We start from the raw sequence: 14,751 nt of genomic DNA, 5'->3' as shown, positions 1-14,751 counted from the left end.
ATGTCTGAACTGCTCTTGTAACTGCTGAAAAAGAAAACAAAATTAACAAAATATAAAAGTGAGGCAATGAGGATTGATCCTCCCCCAGAAAAGATTACTGGAAAATAAGGAAATTATGAGCTGTGATCTCATTTTTCCTTTGCTTTCATGTAGCATCTAAGTCAAACATATATTAAGCTATAACCTTCTTGATGATTCCAAACTCTCTTCTGCACAGGTCCTGGAACCATCTGCAAAGCACCAACTCCTCAGTGAGAAACTGAGACTGAAAAACACTGAGGTGAGTCATAACCTACCTGATTTTCTTCATGAGAAACCCTCATCTGCTCCTTAAGGACGGACATCCGGGCTGCCTCTTCTTTCCTCAAGACTCTCTCCTTCTTAAGTTCCGGACTCCAGAAGGTCTTGATACTGTTCATAGAAGATCCCAGCTTGCTGTCCTTGATGTCTAGTTCTTTCCGGAGAAGGTCATTCTCTCTCTGGAGTTCCTTGAGCTGGGCTTGAAGATCTAACATTGTGCTATCTCTTACCTGCCTCAACATGGAGGGGACCTGGTGGTGGTGGTGATGGGATGAGCCACTCAGGCCACCATGTTGATCAGTGTATGAAAGGACATCTGTGTGGGAAAGTCCTGCAGAAGCAATATTGGGACTACTCCCCATAGCCGTGACTCGGCCTCCATATACAGCTCGATTAGTGGCCCTGCCAAGAGTCATGGTGCCCTTTGGGTACGTTGTTGAAGCCACCCCCTCATGATCACTGAGGTACATGGGTCCAGACGTAGCATAGGCTGCATTAAGGGACTGGATATTCTCCATAGACAGCGTCTTGCCTGTTCCTCCCCCTCCCCCACTGCTCGTTCTTCGGTGGCCCAAACGAGGAGACCTTGGCAGACGAGGTGATCTGGAAGGGCTGCCTTCCAGATTGGTGATTGTTCTTGCACTTCCATACATTTTTCTTATATTATGAGGTGCTACTGAAGAGAAGAAATGCTATACTAAGCTGGAGTTTAAGTCAATATTTCCACTGTTGACCAGGATTTTCACTGCATTCTTTTCACAGTCTGTACCAGAAAATGACTCCAATCAGAGATCTACAAAGTAAGAAAAGGGATAGTTAGGAAAAAACCTCTTTAGAACTCAGACTATAACTGCATTATATTTTTAAATACACTGGTAAAAAAGTTATGATAAGGATAGATGATAACTCAATAGACTCACACTTGTAACATTTATTTAAAAAGAAAAGTGACCCTAAAACTTTACTTATTACATGTAAACATTTTTGTAAATTCCCCCTACTCTGCCCCCAAACAAGAAAAAGTTCTCAAAAAAAATTATTTTTTTCTTAGGAAAATGAAGCTCTCCATTTTGATTTATGCTAAGTAAGAGTTGGGACCTCCAAAAAAATTCACCAAGGAATTCCCCCATCATAGATACAATGGCAACAAAATAATCCATACTTAGGGACACAACCCCCATATACCCATGGATTGGCAATGCTCAAGAAGCTGCTACTTCCTAGGATGTCAGTATTTGACAAGTATGTTGTTCCTTTCCCCTCCTGTACCCATCATAGCTATTACTACTCATCACATTCCTCTTTCCATTAGGTTGAGAAGTCTCTACACAACCCTCTAGATGGTTTAGCGCTAATCAGCTGGCATCGACACATGAATTGGAACCCCTTGACCATCTTAGCGCTAGATGGCTCTAAGAGGTGGCTCAGTCAATGGACACTTATACATAGGTTCAAATTTTCAATGCTATCACCAGGGGAAACAACAATATTGTCTCTTTCCCTTTCATATACATCTAGGTTGATCATCTGAGAATTCTTTTTCATATTAGTTAACCTAGTTAATCTTCACAGTGACAACTTGACATCTATACAGAAATGGAATAGGGTAATAATGGTACACCATGTCAGAGTTTCTGGTCACAAAACCCCTACAGAAAAGCAGTAGAAGCCCCCATCATAGTGACTCAATTATGTTAACATAGATTTTATGTAGCTGGGGCTGCAAGGTTGTGATTATCCCTTCAATAGGACTCAAGTGACCATAATGGGATCCATTATGGCCTCCTGCTTTTCCTCTCAAGGAGTCTTTTAGTGTGATTTCTTTTTGTCAGCTTTATTTTTTCCAATATCCCTTTTTTCCAATTTTTTTATTGGTGAATTATAGTTGTACGTAACGATGGGATATAAATGTTGCTATGTATTTATACGTGCACACAACATAACAACATAATTTGACCAATATCACTCTCCAGCACTTGCCCCTCCCTCCCTACCTCTCACCTTTGGTCCCTGTCCTTTACTGATCTCCCTTTGATTTCCATGAGATCCCCAATCCCCCACCTTTCTTTTCCTTTTCCTCTCTATCTTGCACATATAAGAGAAAACACACAACCCTTGACTTTCTGTTTCTCAGCCCTATGGCAATTAAGAGAACAGATTCTGGACAGGAGCAAACTGAGGTTGAAATCTTCACTCTAACATGGACTAGTTGATTTACTTAGGCAAATTATTTTACTGTTATGAGTTTCTACTCTCCAATCAATAAAACACAGGCAATACTACTTAACTTGTGATATTGTAGGAAATAAGTAAGATGATGCTTATGAAACACCTAGTTTGGTGCCTAGTATAGAAGAGTCAAGAAGTAGTTTATGTTGATAGTGTCTCAATGAAGTAACTACTTTAACAGCAATAAAAGGGGTATCATTTATTTTGACCTGCCTATCACTCATCTCTTCTTCCTTCCTCTATACATAATTTCTAGTTTTTCTTAAAGAAGTTGTTTCCAACTCCCTCCTAATATCTCATAAGGATTAGGTATGGCTGACTCTTTCTGCTCTATCCTAGATGGTGTCAGAGGTGAGAACATGACCCAAGCCTGGCCAATCAACATATATCATCTTCCAGAAATGGGAGCTAGTTTAGAGATGGATATGTGATATACATTGGTCCAAAAAGATCCCATACCATGACTTCAGCTGGAATAACTGGGAAAGATAAGTTCTTTTGCAGCTGGAATGACTTGCTTTCAAGATGGAGTTCTAAGTATTTCCATATGGAAATGGTCTCCCTGAGAGTGAAGCTAGTGCAAAGTAAAGCAGCACTAAACTCTGAAGATGTAAAACCAAGCCAGGTGACATCATCTGATACTCAAGATCCAGCAGTCATTAAAGCTTCATCTCTCCTCAAACCATGCTCGTTATATATGCCAGGTAGACTGACAGAATTAATGACACCACTCTTTTACACTTTCTTTTATCTACGTTTTTAGCAGTACCCTCCTAAACTGACTCTAAGTCCAGTCATGTGACCTGTTTGGGCCAATACAGTGATAACATATGTGGACCAAGCAGGGGCCTGAAGTAGCACTTGTGTGTTTATTCTCTTGCTTGTTTCCTCTACTGTAAAAAAAAGAACATGCCCTAATAAAAGATGGGAAACATAAATACAGGTGTTATGGTTTAGATGAGGTGTTCCCCAAAAGCTCCTGTGTGAGACAAAGCAAGAAGGTTCAAAAGTGAAATTATTGGGTTAGGAAAGATTAACATAATTAGTGGATTGATCTACTGATAAGATTAACTGGGTGATAACTGTAGGTGGGTAAGGTGTGACTGGAGGAGGTGAGCACTAGGGGTATGCCTTGGGGTTAATATTTTGTCCCTGGTGAAGAGCTCTCCCTGCTCCCTGGTTGTCATGTCCTGAGCTGCTTTCCTCCATCACACCCTTCTGCCATGATCTTCTGCCTCACCTTGGGCCCAGAGCTATGGAGTACAGCTGTCTATGGACTGAGACCTCTTAACCATGAGCTCCAAATAAACTTTTTCTCTTCTACAGTGTTCTTGTCAAGTCTTTTGGTCACAGTGATGAGAAAGTAGACTAAAACAACAGCCAAGCTGTTCCAGCCAACAGCCAACCAAACCCAAGATGTATGAGCAAGCCCTGCCAAGATCAGCAGATCTGCCTAGTCAACCAAGAGCTGCTCACAGATACACAAGCAAGCCTCATTGAGATCAGCTGAGTAGCACACACTCACAGACTACATCAATGCTCCTTACTATGACACTGAAATTTTGTAGTCAGTTTTTTTACAGCATTATGGGGCCAATGGGAAACTGATATAATTGCCCATACATTTCTTTTTGTTTTTTTGTTTGTTTGTTTTTGTGTGTGTGCTACATTCAATCCCAGTTGGAGTTACCATCACTTACACCCTATGGAGTCCTCATACACAACCTCTGTTAACAAATTAAGTTGTTGCTTCAAATTCCTTTTACGTATGTGCACTTTTTTTTATAATTTTAGAGATAATCGGTACTATTCTATATAAAGATTTGTACCCTCCTTTTTCCATGATGAAGAAAGGCTTTCCACAAAGGCTTCCCCTTTCCCTGAAAGGACCTTTAAAAGAATTATATACCTATTTGTAAGGAACTTCATTTCAAATGTTTAGATTGCTCTGACTTTTGACTTTTTGTTTTCCTTGAAAATACACAAAAATCATTTTGTAGCTCACATTTTTGCATGAATAATCTGTATTTTAAAATGGGAGAATCAACTGTTTCAACAATAAGAATTCAGTCACCTAAGTGATGAGACAGTGAAATAGTGTGATGGCTACCATGAATATTCAATGAGATGGAAAGATGCTCATGACATACTGGTAGTGGGGGGAAGAGCAGGCTACAAAACATCGCCTATGATTTACTCACACTTTTTTAAAGCACACACACACACACATACACAATCACTAGCAGAGGATATTAGAGTACTACACAACAAGATGTCACCAGTGGTGGGATTCCAAGAGGTTTCCATCTTCCTCCTGTCATCCACATGCTCAAAACTTTCTTTAATAAGGATATATACTTTTATAATTAATCTTTGTTATTTGTTTTCTATAATTCCAACAGTTACAAGTATGTGTTATCTTTACTACATTTAGAATCTAGGGATTGAGGTCCTGGCTGGGTCACCACTTACAGAATTGTATCTTCCTAGAAGTGATTAAATGTCACTTGTCCTCACCTATCTTCTCCCCTTGTATCTAGAGACAGACACGATATCTCTGTCTGTTTGAGGTCCCTCTTACAATAATCATGAAATTTATACCCCCACAGATTTAATCCACAATGATTTCACTAGGTCAGCCAGTCAAGGCTTTGGAGAATTACAACCAACAAGCAAAAACTGAACTTGTTCCTTTTAGAAACATGCATGCATATGCATACACACACACACACACACACACACTCCATATAACATATGACATGCACAGATACATCATCTTGTTTGAAATATTTTCTTATTTAAAAAGCAAAGTATGTTGATGCTAGTACCCAGTTCCCTCTGGCTTTCCTTATCTAGGTTTAGTATTAGGTTTACTCTAGTATCAAGGAATGGATGAAGAAGCTTTCCATTTCTCATATGGTTTGAAATAGCTAATGTAGTACAGTCCTTCCTCATTTCTGAAATGTTTGGTAGAATAGACCCATAAAACTGAATGGGCCTTGTTGTTGGTTAACTTCATTTTTTTACTATGTTTACTGATCTATTTTGGTTTGCTAACTATTTTGTGTCAATCATTGAAACATTTTTTTCTTCAGAAACTCCATTCCATCTAGATTTTTTTCAGTCTAATTGCTACTGCTTTAAATGTATAAATTTTCCTTAAAATTTTAAAAATCATCTCTTCTGTCCCCATCTCAATCCAAATGTACTTAGTATTTTTCTTTTTCTCTTAAAAACAATATGATAAATGTTTGTCTCTTCGTGTGTCAAAAGTGTAACTTTTGGTTCCACTGATGTCTTTTTCTACATTCTAGTTTCCATTTCATCTGTATCTCTTTATCCTTAATAATTTTCTGCTTCCTTTGTGTTTAGTTTTAGTTTTGTCTTTATTTTATTTTTGCCTTTCTGCATCACTCATTTGTTTTCAGTCACATTTTCAAATAAATACATGATATGACACAAGAATATTCATATAGCTGAACATTCCAGGATGCTATGTATAAAACTTTACTGTCATTTGTAAGTAGCTTGCTATTTTTCATTTAAAATATTTTCTATCCCAGTAATTATCTACAAGGATATATTTAAGTGTCAAAGCGAATAGAAATTCTGGGGTAAATGTTTGCAGTTCAAATTTTTATGGTATTGGGGTCTGAAAATATAATACATGTTTTCTATATTTTTTATTTGTCAAGAATTTGAAATTGGTCTAATGGTGTTCTTAACTGTTAAAGCAACTAGATTATTTTAGAAAATGCAGATATGATTAAGGAAGAAAATGAAAACACTCAATTTTGTCACTCATAGACAACCTCTGTTAACAAACTAATGTTGTTGCTTCAAATTCCTTTTAAGTATGTACACTTTTTTATAACATTAGAGAAAATCGGTACTATTCTATATAAAGTCTTGTACTCTCCTTTTTCCTCAATGTCTTATTCTTAACATCATCTCCTTTTTCCAGTTAACATGAATGCTGTACAATATTTTTATAGGATATGATTTTTAATGACTACCATGAGACTCCAAAGATGGCAACCAAAAATCCTTCCCTTCCTGTAAAATTTGTCTCTCCTTCCTTCAAGATTCTATTCCCTTCTACTTGAAACTGGACTTGACTTGTGACCTGCTTATACCAACCAGTGTGGCACATGTGACACTATTCTAGTTATGGGCTAAGCCCTAAAGAAACCTAGCAGTTTCTCATTTCACCTCTTGAAATCCAAATGCCAAGATACAAGGAAGTTCAAGCTACCCTGCTGAAAAAAAGTCACACAGAAGGGCCTTGGAAGATGAGATATCACATGGAGAGACAGGCCGCATGAAGGAGAACCAAAGAGACTCAGCCAGTACCACAACACAAGACCAGTGAGACAAGCCATCTTGTACTTTCCAGCCCACCCCAGCCACCACCTGAAATCAGAGGTATGAGTGACACTCTAGCACTATAAGTAACATCAGGACCATCAGTCAGCCTGCACAGTGCTGGGAAACAAGTTTAAATGCCCAGGAGTTCAGGGGGATCTTTGTTAGATAGCAAAAGACAAACAATCATTAATGTTTCATTGAATGACTATCTAACCTTATATTTAACCTATCACCTATTATGAAACACTTATGTCATTTTTAAGTGGAAATATTAATATTTTGATTGAAAAACATTTGATTAATATTCTGATTGATAAAAGCTATTATTACTTCTCTAGGATAAAATTCTAGAAGTAGAATTATAAGATCAAAGAAGTGGTACACATCTGTAACTCCAGCAGCTCAGGAGGCTGAGGCCAAAGGATCCCAAGTTTAAAGCCAGCTTCAACAACTTATCAAGACCCTAAGCAACTTAGGGAGACCCTGTCTCTAAATTAAAAAGGCCGGAGATGTGGCTCGATGGTTAAGTGCCCTGGAGAGAGAAAAGGAAAGAAAAGAAGGATGTATACTCAAGTACTAACCCTTAACTACTTTTCCTCCATAAACTCTACTATTTACATTCAATGTTCCTAAAAGTTACCATTTCTTGAGGCTACTCAAAATTCCTGAATTACCAAACCCCAATTTCAACATAGCACATTTAGTAAATACACCTTTAAGAATTATTTGTTGGGTGGAAGGGGTGGGGGGAAGAAAAAAAATAACAGAATGAATCAAAAACTATTACCCTAGGTAAATGTATGATTACACAAATGGTATGCCTCTATTTCATGTACAAACAGAGAAACAAGATGTATCCCATTTGTTTACAATAAAAATTAATTAAAAAAAAAAAGAATTATTTGTCAGGGGCTGGGGATGAGGTTCAGTGGTAGAGCACTTACCTAGCACATGTGAGGCACTGGGTTCGATTCTCAGCCCCACATTAAAAAATAAACAAAAAATAAATAAAATAAAGTTAAACTATTTTTAAAAAAGAATTATTTATTAAATGAAAATACATCCATTTTCAGTCAATACTTTCTGAATAGTTTGGCAAGTGCTTAAACAAGGCTGAAAAGATTTTGAGTTTATCCCGATATTTTAGAGACATTAAGGATACTAATGTGTACCATAAACATCCCCAAATTGATCCATTCATGTTGTAACTTTTCTCCAGTTTGGTTGACAAATGAACTTTTTTTTTTTTTTTTTTTCAGCTTCATTCCTGGTGTTGAAAGCAATAATTGAGACGCGACAGCTTTTGGTCTATGGGAAATTACTGTCTAAAATGGACTTTCTTGAACAGAGTTTTTTTCATCTCAGATACAACAGTGTTTGAGGGGAAGATGGTCACAGGAGCCAGATATTATTTTAAGGACAGGGACATGAAATTGACTCCCCAGTAATCAGAATTTATCTTCTTTTAAATTTTTTTTACTTGTAAATGGATACAATATCTTTATTTGATTTATTAATTTTTATGTGGTGCTGAGAATTGAACCCAGTGCCTCACACATGGCAGACAAGTGCTCTACCACTGAGCCACAACCCGAGCCCCAGAATTTATCTTTAACAATGAAATAACAGAAGAGAAATTAATAACTGATTGGAGTTTTAGACCCACTAAGCCAAGAAACAAATGCAATTATTTATTTATATTTCAAACCTCAATAAACAAGTCAGAATGTCAGAAGGAACATAAATCAGTCATCAGCAGTCTATGTTAAGCAGTTGAGGGGACAAGTTGATATTTCTACCACCACCTGTCACACCAAACAAGATAGATTATATCCAATTCTACTGAACTTATCAAATCAAATAGGAAATTTAAAGACCATCAAAATGATAATGGGAAAATTTTTTCATCACTATACATCTGGTTCTTGACAATAAAGCTTAATTAGCAACCTAGGTCAAACACGTTATTTAGGAATGAGTTTCTTCCTCCCAATTTATGAGGAGCAGGAATGATTTACTTGGACCATTTTGCCCTTTAGCTGCTGCACATAGCATGATTGATTTCATGAAGAGGAAAAGGCTCAGCTAACAATGTCAGCCAAAGGCAGATTCCTATGGCCACTAAGTCCCCCTGTGCATCATGATTCCTACCTGTTCCACTAAGCTGCTCACACCCTCCACCCTCCACCCAGCTGTGTTTAAGTTCCTTGGTGTATTTTAAGGTACTTGTTTTGACACTTAGGCTTTTTTTGGTTGCTGTCTCCTAATTTCTCGTCTACCCTGATTTTTTTTTTTAATTCTCTAAAATGAATCTCTGAGAAAGAGCAAAAAAGATCAACTTTATTCAGCAATCAATAATGTAATATATCTTCTACTTCCCATTACTTCAAAAAAATATTTTTTAAGCTTTTCCACCCACCTATAAATGCATTTCAGGAAATAAGGTAGCAGTTAAGATCTTTTTCTTTTCAATACTATTATGGAGCCAAGATAGGCTCCATCATTGGACTTCATTATAAACTCTTTAAAATTCCTGTCATGCTGGGCATGGTGGCACACACCTGTAATATCAGTGGCTCAGGAGGCTGAAGCAGAAGGATTGTGAGTTCAAAGTCAGCCTCAGCAACTTAGCAAGACCCTAAGCAACTCAGCAAGACCCTGTCTCTAAATGAAATATTTTCAAAGGGCTGGGAATGTGGCTCAGTGGTTAAGCACCCCTGGATTCAATTCCCGGTACCAAAAAAAAACAAACAAAAAACCGATCTTGTATATATTTGTGATGTGCAACACTAAAAGCATAAATTATTAACTAGATCAAACTGTGCACTGAAATGAACGTTGCCAACATCAAAGACATAACAGCAAAGAAATTAGTTGCACACACCTTTTCATGTTAGAAGTGCCTCATGAATAAAATTTGACATCCAAGGATAAGTTCCACTTAAGGCTCAAACAAAATACAAGATGGTTTTATAAACCTATGTGAATGCTTTCTCTAATTGCATATGGATTCATAAATAAAATATATGTTCATCCACTCACTCTCTTAAAAGGTTTAAAGACTCTTGAACTGGTAGCTCAGGGGAAAGAAAGCTGGAGAGAGCCCGATCCCCATCTACCTCAAGTAGCTCAGACTATCATGGTCTGGAATAATCTATTTTAAGACAAAAGCACTTCCTGCTATTTGCTGTAAATTAGGTTAAGTTTGTTTCCACAGATCTCAGCTTCAGCCCCATCACCTGAGCCCTGCTGACAGACCGTGTGAGCTGAGATCACCATTATCTCCCAAGATTTAACCAACTTAAAATATCTCTTTTTATTTCTGATCAGCCTCCCCAACTTTTCATAAATTCAAATTTCTAAAATTCTAAATACCTTTTAGAACTTAATTCTAAAAACCTTTCTGGAGGAAGATATGGTACAGATCAGATCTCAAGCAAGAAGCAGCTGCCCAGGAGCCAGACACTGTCTGCAGATGTGCAATATATGGCTAACATAGTGTTGTTTAGAAGTTTGATCCAGTTGCCAACATAGGAAGACACAGGCATTTCAATTAACATCTCAGATTCTGGCTTCTTCTGAAAAATCTTAAGCCTGAAATGTCAGGCCTACTTTCTTCCAAAGCAACTACAGGTTGGAGCCAACCAGCACTGTCCCTTCAAGAAAAAGCATGAGCCCTCCAATTTCCCACAGTCCCCTCCACTTCCTATGACCCTATATTCAGTCCAATTCCCTCTGTCCATGCTTGCCCCTACAATTAGGTAGATTTTTTTTATCAATTCTACCCACATAAAAGATTTTAAATAAGAATTCATGGGCTGGGGAGATAGCGCAGTTGGTAGAGTGCTTGCCTTGCAAGCACAAGGCCCTGGGTTCGATCCCTAGCACCACAAAAAAAAAAAAAAAAAATTCATTCTCCTTTACCACCCACTTCAAGTTCATTAACAAATTATACCAATTGTACCTCCAAAATCGCCCTTCAATCTGTTCTCTTGTGTTTTAGTCAGCTATTTTTTTGTCAGTGTGACCAAAAGACCTGACAAGAACAATAGAGAAGAGGAAAAGTTTATCTGGAGCTCATGGTTTCAAAGGTCTCAGTCCATAGATGGCTGATTCCACTGCTCTGGGTCCAAGGTGAGGGAGAATATCAGAGAGGAAAGGCAGAGTGGAGGAAAGCAGCTCAGGATATAGCAATCAAGAAGCAGAGAGTGAGTTCCACACACCAGGGACAAAATATAAATCTCCAGAGGCATACCCCCAATGACCTACCTCCTCCAGCTACACCCTACCTGCCTATGGTTAACACCCAGTTGATACATATCAGTGGGTTAATCCACCAATTGGGTTGCAATCTCATACATGAGCTTTGGGGGGACAACACACATCAAAACTATAATGTCTTGTTTCCATATTGACTATCATCTCTCTATTGCATCAATATGACTCTTGCTTAAGATGTTCTATACCCTTCTAAAGGATCTCCCCCTCTCTGAATATCCTCTGTCATGGCTTCTGAAACAGCAACCAAACTATTTTAAGATGCATATGTGATCACAGTGTATCACTCCTACTCACTAAAAACCCGTCAAAGCTTCCAGTGCTCTGTAGACAAAACCAAAATCCTTCCCATGGTTGGAGGCCTGCAGGCTACTTCCAACAGTTTCAGCCTCCTATTGCCACTTTTTCCTTCACCAACTATGACTGGTCATCTCTCTGTTGCTCAAACACATCAAGTCCCCTCCTGTTTCTGTGCCATCACATATGCTGTTCTCTGCCTGGCTAATTCCCATCCATCATTTAACGCAGCATCTGATAACCTACCTTCTATAAGGTCCATCCCACAATTCAAGCCTCTCAGTTGTAGTCTCTCAAAGCATAATGATTTTTCATCATGATATGAGAGACACTGTATTTTTTTAAATAAATGAATTTTACTTTATTTGCCCTATTAAGGGTCATCTGTGTGGCCCTTTTGTTTAGGCTGGAGTAGGGCGACCAGGTAATTTGGATCCTCTGGTAAAGGTGTAAGAAAACCTTTTATAACCAGTTCAAGGTTGCCCCTCTTCAGGTTTCTAGTTTGAAAAATGGAAACCTTGGGGGAAAGAAATTTGTATCACAAGTGTTCTGGAGCTTTCCTGGAGGGAAGTCAGTCAAAGGCAGATTCCTATGGCCCTCATGCCCAGGATTCAAAGTGAGATCTAGGGAAAGATATGAACATAGTTATGAAGAAAGGTGTAGAGCCCTGGAAATAAATAATTATTCAAAATAAGAAGGAGTCCAGGCTGGCAATCTGGATTCAAAACAAGTGACCCAGTAGCCTTAGAGAAGCCCATATGGACAAAGCATGTGAGTGAGGCTGGAAGCTTCTAGAGACACATCAAGCTGTGTGGAACCTATACATTGAAGTGTTACCCTGGGCACAGGGCTGAAGCTCATGGGGACATCCATGCACCCTAGGTAGGGTTTCCCACAAGCAGACACTGGAGCAAGGATTAGGTGCAGGTAGCTCATTTAGAAGGCAGTCCCAGGAAATACTGTGAGGATAATTTGGCACTAAGAGAAATGAAGGAAATCAATATGGGGTGCATTTTCAAAGAGGTAATGCTGTGTGTAACTAGATTCAGTTCTGTTGAAGGACCTTTGAAAAACAGAGTTGTAGGACCTGCCTCATGGAAACACAGATAGAAAGCAAGGAACTCATCCATCACTGGCTGAGGACTGCTCCCCTGAACTATAAAGAAGCCAAGAGAAAGCACTTCTGTTCACACAGACCATGAGTTCCAAGGAGATGTGGATGGGGCATTGATAGCATGTGCTACACCACACATGGCATACTTGTGTCTAAGCCTGGCTGCCAGGAGATTGGGTTGGGCCTTGGAGGACTATATAATAGGGACCAGAGGGGACCTGCAGCATCTTTCCACGTGAGGAAGATCAGCCTAAACAGCGACACCTTGTGGCATCAAGAAGCAATCAGACTGTAGACAGGTTTGTGTGAGATTTGTGGCTATGTACTCTTCCCTTTGGGGCTGGGTAGCCCAGGGGAATGGGGAAGTAGGGAAGGCAGGGGGACCCTGGTGGAGAGACCTGGAACTTTTCACTAGCTGACGGGCGGGTTTCAGTTTTGGGGGTTTAATTTGGACAAATGAAACTGGGAGCAAGAGTTCTGGTTAATTTTCTTAATATATTTATTCTCTATTTTATAACTTGTAAAGTATAACATATCTACAACAAAGGTAAATGTTGATTATACAGATCAATTAACTTTTATAAAGTGAACACACCTGATCATGATTGAGAACATGTCAACATCCCCAAAGTCTCTCTCAGGCCCAGGAATCCACATATGACCCCAAGGCACTTCTACACCCTATGATTTCGTATAAATCTGCATGATTACTTGTAGGGATCTCTTTTCCCTCCCACTGTAAGCCCTTATACTGTGCCCCACAGTTTAACATTTAGTCTAATATTGTGAGGCCTAGGGCAAGAGGACAAACACAGCCCATGTACCATATGCTTTTATCTTCTAAAGTTATACAGTGAGTTAACAAACTGGTAAACAAACTATATTCAATCCTCCTACCTTGACAAACCTGAGGATAGGAAAAGTGAGGTGTGAGTTTTGAATCAGAATTCTTAGGCTCTTCAGAGTTCTAGACAAAACCTGGGAGCAAAAGGAAAGACTTCTCAGCCAGCACCCTTTTCTCCCCACCCCTGGTTCAAATATACTCCTGGGGCCTCACACATGAACTCTGCAGCTTTCATGCTAGGCTATCGCCAATCCATCCAGGGAATGGGAAATATTTTTTGTAAAAAGACAAATGATAACACACTTTAGGTCTTGAGGACCATTCATTCTCTGTCGCGTGTACCCAGCTCTGCCATTTCAGCACAAAAGCAGCCATGGATGATTTAATAGGCATAGGCGTGTTCCAACAAAACTTTATAAAAATAGGTGGTAGCTAACTTTGGCCCACAGGCAGTAGTTCTCTGACACCTGGCCTATAACCTCACAAATAGGTGCCCCTTGGCCTGGGGGTGTGCACACTGGTAGCAGGATTTGCCCTCAGGAAGACAGACCCAGCCAAGATTCTCAAGCAGACCCTGAAAGACGACTTGGGGTCTTTTAGGCAAGGAGGACTCTAGAATACCAGGCACAGGCTCCAAGTGGGTACCTGGCTTTTGGCGGAGAGGACTTCTCCCCATGAGGGAAGATGCAGTCAGAAGAGGGCAAGGGTGGAATGCCCTGTGCAGGGGTTTCTCTTGTCAGGTCTAAGGACATAAGAGCTACACAAAACAATTTTGAATATTGAAAAGAATAGTGGGTGCTTTAGTATTGTGATCTTTTCCTAATGTCATTGAAATCACTTGCATGGAAGCTGTCTGACAATTTTGTAATTACAGCCAGAGAAGAGAAACATGGTGTTTTTGAAAAGGAAAGGGAGCCTCAGAATCAGATCTGGTTAGTTGTATCTCTAACTTCTTGATGTGCAACCTCAAGCAAATTACTTCATTTCCCTCACCTATAGGGATAATAGCAGTACCTTTCATAGGGAGTTGGGAAATATTAAAGAAAGTGATACAAGAAAATTGCTTAGCACAATGCTCATCTCACAGCTAGTTCTCAATAAAAGCTGACGATCAGCCCAAGGCTACCAGAACATGACAAAGTGGTTTTAAACCTCCAAGTTATCTCAGGAATTCTCTCGGTTCACTAAGCTCAGCCTTGTCAGACTATCTTGGATCAAACTCAATTTACTATTTTAAAATGCTTAAGACATCAGTCAATTTAAAAAAACTGGAAAGATCTTCAGGCTACTATATTATGCATCTAGAGATACTGAAAGTTCC

General features: G+C 39.1%; 1 protein-coding gene across 9 annotated transcripts in view; it reads right to left on the bottom strand.

Moving 5' to 3' along the window:
• Positions 1 to 14,751, bottom strand: part of ERC2 (ELKS/RAB6-interacting/CAST family member 2) — a 1,069,021-nt gene that overhangs the window by 1,035,452 nt on the left and 18,818 nt on the right. For all 9 annotated transcript variants that reach the window (XM_079116398.1, XM_079116395.1, XM_079116399.1 and 6 more), the window contains exon 2: positions 297 to 1,093. In XM_079116398.1, the coding sequence (XP_078972524.1) occupies positions 297 to 953 (657 nt within the window). In that variant the 5' untranslated portion in view covers positions 954 to 1,093. The remainder of the gene's footprint in view (positions 1 to 296; positions 1,094 to 14,751) is intronic.

The sequence above is a fragment of the Sciurus vulgaris genome (genome assembly GCF_902686455.1).
Source record: "Sciurus vulgaris genome assembly, chromosome: 16".
Lineage (NCBI taxonomy): Eukaryota > Metazoa > Chordata > Mammalia > Rodentia > Sciuridae > Sciurus > Sciurus vulgaris.
This window is presented reverse-complemented; position numbering and strand designations above follow the sequence as displayed.